We start from the raw sequence: 7,104 nt of genomic DNA, 5'->3' as shown, positions 1-7,104 counted from the left end.
AAAAAAAATTAAAAGTCAGCAGCTACAAATACTGCAACTGCTGAATTTTAATTGGACACTTACCTGTCCCTGAGTCCAGCGATGTGGGGGATCGAAGCCCCGCTCGTCTCCCCCTCCGTTCAGTGGCGCCGGCTTTGCAAATGTGGGCGCCGGGCTGTGGCTTCACAGCCTGGCACCCACTGCGCATTCGCGAGCGGCGCAGCGCGCCGTGATTGGCCGCTCAGTCACCTGGGACCCCAGATGATTGACAGGAGGGAGGGAGCAGAGCTGAGCCCTTCCTGTGCCGAGGGGGAAGTGATGTCACCAGCCCAGGCACTGGAAGAGGCAGACTACGAGGGACCCCCTAGCAACAGGCATTTAGAGGTGAGTAAAAAAAAAAAAATATATACAAATTTTTTTTGTATTTTTTTTTTTAGGATTTTTCATGTAGTTTTTTGTTTTTTTTTGGGTGGAACCCCACTTTAAGCCACATTCCAATGGGTGGTCTAGTGTACACTACTTGACATGTGTAGGTATTTGAGAAATGAAAAAGAAAGGAAAAGAGGTGAGGAGAAAGTAGCGGGGAGAGCATGGGGGTAAATGGGAATGAGCATCTAGGGCCCTGTGCCAATCTGCACTTTAGAGCCAGACTTCTTCCGTTTCAATGCCTACGGTCAGAAGGTAGAGAGTGGAAAACCCATGGGTCCCAGGTCTTATAAAATTTGGCCATCATATCTATCGGTTTCGCTGTCAGGTTTATTAAATGTCGAGTAAGGCTCCATTCACACTAGCGCGTTTTTTGATGCATTTTGCAGAAATGCATGGGAATTTTTTAACATGGGTTCCTATGGAACATGTTCACATCAATGCTTTTTTGTATCTCTGCGTTTTTGGAAAGGGTCGGGGACTTTTTTTCATGCAAAAAGCAGCATTTTGCATGTAATGGATTTCAATGGACAAGCATCAAAAACGCAAGTGCACCGTTTTTGCAGCGTTTTTGCAGCGTTTTTGGTGCGTTTTTGCCGTTTTTTTTTTTTTTTTTTTTTTGTAATTTTTTTTTAAGACTGTAAAAAAAAATGAAAAAAAAAAAAAAAAAAAAAAAAACGCAAAACGCAAATCGCGGCAAAAACGCGGCAAAAACGCTACAAAAACGCTGCTCAAAAACGTGCCAAGCATGAAAAAAAAACCTCCAAAAACGCTCAAAAGCAACATGCATAGGTGTGAATCGAGCCTAATGCTGGCCATACACTATACGAAAAATCGGCCGAAAAATCGTTCGTATGGACACTTCGTTTGTTTTTCGGCAAGTTAGTGGGTACAAATCGATAATCGTTTGTGACGTTTTTGTGGAAAAAAAACGAACGGCATGTTTGGAAAATTTCTGCCGAACGTACGATAAATTGCAAGGTTAATGTGTTTCCCGTCCGAACTGCCTGCACTAGGTATATGTAAAAAAACGAACACAAAATTATTTATTCATGTCCACTGAACAGATTATCGGACATTATATGATGGCACGATCGTTTGCGGTCACGGTCGAACGTTCGTTTTTCGAAAATGGGTTCGGCCGATTTTCTGTATAGTGTATGGCCAGCATTAGGCTCGATTCACACCTATGCATTTTTTGTGCTTTTTGCATTTTGCAGATTTGCACTACAGATCGTGTTCCATAGGAAACAATGTTAAATGGACTGTAGTGCAAATCTGCAAAATGCAAAAAGCACTAAAACTGCATAGGTGTGAATCCAGCCTAAGGCTCCATTCACACTAGCGCGTTTTTTGATGCATTTTGCAGAAATGCATGGGAATTTTTTAACATGGGTTCCTATGGAACATGTTCACATCAATGCCTTTTTGTACCTCTGCATTTTTGGAAAGGGTCAGGGACTTTTTTTCATGCAAAATGCAGCGTTTTGCATGTTAGGCTCGATTCACACCTATGCATGTTGCTTTTGAGCGTTTTTGGAGGTTTTTTTTTCATGCTTGCCACGTTTTTGAGCAGCGTTTTTGCCGCGTTTTTGCCGCGTTTTTGCCGCGATTTGCGTTTTGCTTTTTTTTTTTTTTTTTTTTTTTTTTACAGTTTTTTTTTTACAGTCTAAAAAAAAAATTAAAAAAAAATGTAAAAAAAAAAAAAACGGCAAAAACGCATCAAAAACGCTGCAAAAACGCTGCAAAAACGGTGCACTTGCGTTTTTGATGCTTGTCCATTGAAATCCATTACATGCAAAACGCTGCTTTTTGCATGAAAAAAAGTCCCCGACCCTTTCCAAAAATGCAGAAAAACAAAAAGGCATTGATGTGAACATGTTCCATAGGAACCCATGTTAAAAAATTCCCATGCATTTCTGCAAAATGCAAAATGCATCAAAAAACGCGCTAGTGTGAATGGAGCCTTATAGAATTCAATGGACCAGCATCAAAAATGCAAGTGCAGCATTTTTACAGCGTTTTTGCAGCGTTTTTGATGTGATTTGCGTTTTTGCCTCAGGCTCGATTCACACCTATGCATGTTGCTTTTGAGCATTTCTGCAGTGTTTTTTGAGCAGCGTTTTTGCAGCGTTTTTACAGCGTTTTTGCCACGTTTTGCATTTTTTTTTGTTTTGTTTTTTTTTACAGTTTTTTTAGACTGTATACAGTCAAAAAAAAAAAAGCCAAAAACGCAAAACACATCAAAAACGCTGTAAAAACGCTGCACTTGCGTTTTTGGTGCTGGTCCATTGAATTCTAAAAAAAAAAAAAAAATGCCAAAAACGCATCAAAAACGCTGCAAAAACGCTGTAATAACGCTGCAAAAACGCTGCACTTGCGGTTTTGATGCTGGTCCATTGAATTCTATTACATGCAAAATGCTGCATTTTGCATGAAAAAAAATCCCTGACCCTTTCCAAAAACGCAGAGGTACAAAAAGGCATTGATGTGAACATGTTCCATAGGAACCCATGTTAAAAAATTCCCATGCATTTCTGCAAAATGCATCAAAAAACGTGCTAGTGTGAATGGAGCCTTAATCCTGTTTTTCACTGCCGCTAAGGAGAGGAAGTCAGATAACCAAGCTTTTGCTATTGATTGGTTGCCATTAGGACATGAGTCATCAGTGGCATCTAGTAAGTCCATCAGGTTTAAGATTGAGTAAAGCTTCATCAGGTGGCTCAAGGATGGGAATCATATATGTTTTTTTTTTTAAAGGTGTAGACCTAGCAGTGTAGGTAACATTGAAAAAGATCAACAAATTGTGCAGGATATATTTCCAGAGTCCCCGGAGGTTGTGAGTATTTTACAGAGAGGAAATTATCATCATATCAGTCTCTTCTCACAGATGGCAAAAAAATCTAATCCACAGATAGAATCATTCCATTGTTCATAAAGAATCTGAACACATCCCTCATTATTTGCTAGGTTATTTGGCTCTCCTGGGTGAAAAAATCTGCAAAAGATAAAGCAATACATTACAGCACATGCCCTCAAATTTTCTTATTCATTGACAAACAGCAGTTTGCCTTTTAACATATGAAAAGTACAATTTTAAAAATCTAATTCTGTAAACAGAAGACAACTTTTGCTTGGCTTCACAGAAAGGAAATACATAATCAGTATAAATATAAACGTATTCAGATAAACTAGCCTAAACCTCTACCAAGTGGCGGCCACATTAATCCTTCTGAGACTCCCATTCAGCTCTCAAGGACAGCTATGGTGAACAATATAGTATTCAGTTTACTCTATGTAGCTAATTCAGAGTTGAATTTAATGATAGTATTCAGTATGCATTCACTTTTGTTTATTTTTTTTATTTATTTATTTATTTTCCAGATATAGTGTAATTGCACGATGAGCTATCTAACAAAAGTGACAGCAACTGGATTGGGACAAACTATGATATTACCAGGAGTAGAAACCAAAGCATTCTTTATAAAGAAGAATTATGCTCCATGCACACTGTGCTTAAAAAAACACCAGCTCCCTTGGCAGAAAAAAAAATGCTTATATAGAACATTTTTGCACACCTGTTTAGGCGCATTTAGGAGCGTTTAGCATTTTTTTCTGGCAGAAAACTCCAATCAAAAACACAAACCAGAAGATTTTTTTTTTTTCTGCCTCCAAACGCTGGCCCTAAAATATGCCTCTAAACATCCTAATGTACATGGACACATAGGATAACATTGAGCTGCTTCTACAGCCAAAACACAAAACTCCTGTAGAAGCAACGATTTTTAAGCCAGTGTGCATGAACCCTTAAGGTGTGTATAAACCCTCAATCTAAGTTTTCAGCATGTGTGGCATCATGCCTCACTGACTGTATTTGGTTTTCAATAGCAAATAATTTTGAATCTGTTGCAAACTTTTTTATCTAATATATGGCCCTGCAATAGCACATTATACACATGACTTACTGGTATGATAACCCCGTGCCATCAACCCACTTAAATGTATTGTTCGTCTCCAAATTTGTCAGACCGATCCAATAAATTCCTCCATTACGGTCATTCGTTAAAAATTTCTATGGAATTAGAGAGAAAGAAATAAGTGTAAGTGTTATAAAATCAATGTAAATACAGAGGGCCTATTAACAACAGAGAGGGGATGTATGAGTGCAACATATGTATTGGCTCTTGTTCAGTGTTATACAGTATATACTTTATATTGGTATTTTGGTGAAACACTTAAGTACCACATCCCTTATAAATTATGTCCAAAAAAATAAAGAGAAGTGCGACTTTTATAAAGGTGCTACCTCTCAAAGAATAACCAAAACACATGTAAATACTGTTAAAAACATTTTATTCAAAAAAAGATTTAGAGTTAAAACACCAATTCATAAAAACAAGACTGGTGCATTTACACATTGATACAACAATTAATTTTGTAGTTCACCCCCGATGATCAGCCCATAACTACCACATATGGAAATACACATAGACATCTCAGTACATTATGCCAATGACATGAAAACCTAGTTTACAAGCAGTAGACAACGGCATTGATTTTGGACATGCATAAGTTTACCTGTTGCACATTACACTTCATCAGGGGGAAGTGAAGTGATAACCTAATGGACTGCAACCAAAAGAGTACTATGTGGTCACCTAAACGGGAGGGACCCACACATGCTCTACCAGAAGGAGGACAGCCAGGGGAGCCAAAGGCCCAAACAGGAACATATCAAGTAGTCATATATAGTAGAGCCAGCTCAAAAAGTCATCAAGGGAACATATGGTCACTGGGATCATCAAAAGTAATTATGGGTAGGTCTCCTTAATTGAGCATCCCCAATAGGGATCCACCATTTGCAATTCCAGAAATATGATGAACAGTATCTATCTCCTTCCTCTAGGCCAGTGGTCTCCAAACTGTGACCTGGGGGCCTGATGCTTTTATCTGGCCCTTGGGGCACTATTTTCATTCAATGATACCAATGATGGGGCACAATTCCTCCCAATAACACCAACAATGGGGCACAATTCCTCCCCATGACACCAAAGATGGGGTATAATTTCCCCCAATGACACCAAAGATGGGGCACAATTCCTCTTGATGGCACTAATGATGGGGCACAATTCCTCTTGATGACACCAATGATAGGGCACAATTCCTCTTGATGACACCAATGATAGGGCACAATTCCTCTTGATGACACCAATAATAGGGCACAATTCCTCTTGATGACACCAGAGATGGGGCACAATTCCTCACAATGACACCAATGCTGGGGCACAATTTCTCCTAATAACACTAACGATTGGGCACAATTCCTAGGAATTATACCAAAAATGGGGCACAATTCCTCCCAATGACTCTCTGGGCTCTCTAAGCCTTTTTAGTTGCAGCACCCTGCTGCACAGACCCACACCCTAACATCTCGATAGGGGATCTCTTGACACCCTGGGCTCTCTCATTTCTCTGAGACTTCTAGATTCCCTCAGTCCCTTGGACTCGCCTAGTCTTGACTCTCTCAGTCCTCCAGACTCGCTTAGCCGCCTTGACTCTCCCAGCCCTGTGATCGAGGAAACACCTGTTTCCTCACAGGAGCTCTGAGCTATGGCAAGGTCCTTCATTATAAGGGTTGTGCATATCTGCACTCGCAGCCTGCTGATCTCCTGCGCACTGAGTTGGAGACTTCTTTCCACCCAAATCTGTCATGTACCTGATGGCGGAGCCCAGAGTGCAGGGAGTGGCCTCTTGTGTGCCTCTGGCTCAAGAACCCCTGATAGAGGAAACAGGGACTCGAGAGCGCAGGGGGCAGGTGGCAGGTGTCTCTGTAGTTCAACTGGAGCACTGGAACAGCGGACTGTAAGAAGATGCACCGGATCACTGGCAGGAACACTGGAACCACTGGCTGTGAGGAGAAGCACTGTAGCAGGCAGGAACTTCTGGAACAGCAGGCAGCAGGGAGGTGTTCTGTAGTTCAGCTGGAGCACTGGAACAGCAGACTGCAAGAAGATGCACCGGGAACTCTGGCAGGAACACTGGAACCACTGGCTGTGAGGTGAGGCACTGTAGCAGGCAGGAACCCAGGAACAGCAGGCAGCAGGGAGGTGTTCTGTAGTTCAGCTGGAGCACTGGAACAGCAGGCTGTAAGAAGATGTACTGGAACTCTGGCAGGAACACTGGAACCACTGACTACGAGGAGAAGCTCTGTAGTAGGCAGGAACCCTGGAACAGCGGACAGCAGGGAGGTGTTCTGTAGTTCAGCTGGAGCACAAGCGGAATCAGACAGGCCGGGTCAACACTGGCGGGCAAGCAAGTACCAAATGGAAGCAGAAGAGTAGTCAGGATACAGTCCGGGTTGGCTACAGGCAGGTAGCGGATAACCGTAAGAAGAGGCAGGAGAATAGTCAAACAAGCCGGGGTCAGGGACTGGCAGCAAACAGGAGTAGTCAGGAGCAGGCCGGGTAAACAGGAAGCAAGTAGGCAGGTATTCAGGTAGCTTAGGGTCACAGGGAATGCTGTAGACCGGACAGCAAGGAAGCACGCTGACAGGCTCCTTTAAATAGGCCTAATGGCGCCAAACGCTGTCACACTGCACGTCTGTGCACGCTCATGTACCGATCGTACGTGCCCGTTCGTACCATCGTGCACCCGCGTACACCCGTTCGTACTAGCGCACACCCACATGCGTTCGTTTGC

The 7,104-nt window shown here is 42.1% G+C and overlaps 1 protein-coding gene across 1 annotated transcript in view; it reads right to left on the bottom strand.

Annotated features, from left to right (window-relative positions):
* Nucleotides 1-2,237: 2,237 nt before the first annotated feature.
* Nucleotides 2,238-7,104, bottom strand: part of LOC141133197 (CD209 antigen-like protein C) — a 44,936-nt gene continuing 40,069 nt past the window's right edge. Inside the window, exons 6-7 of the mRNA XM_073622411.1 lie at nt 4,371-4,477; nt 2,238-3,403 (exon numbers count right to left, since the gene is read on the bottom strand). Of these exons, the coding sequence (XP_073478512.1) occupies nt 3,274-3,403; nt 4,371-4,477 (237 nt within the window). The 3' untranslated portion in view covers nt 2,238-3,273. The remainder of the gene's footprint in view (nt 3,404-4,370; nt 4,478-7,104) is intronic.

This window comes from Aquarana catesbeiana, linkage group LG03, assembly GCF_042186555.1.
Source record: "Aquarana catesbeiana isolate 2022-GZ linkage group LG03, ASM4218655v1, whole genome shotgun sequence".
Taxonomy (NCBI): Eukaryota; Metazoa; Chordata; class Amphibia; order Anura; family Ranidae; genus Aquarana; species Aquarana catesbeiana.
The sequence above is the reverse complement of the archived record's forward strand: the minus strand, read 5'-3'. Positions and strand labels throughout refer to the sequence as shown.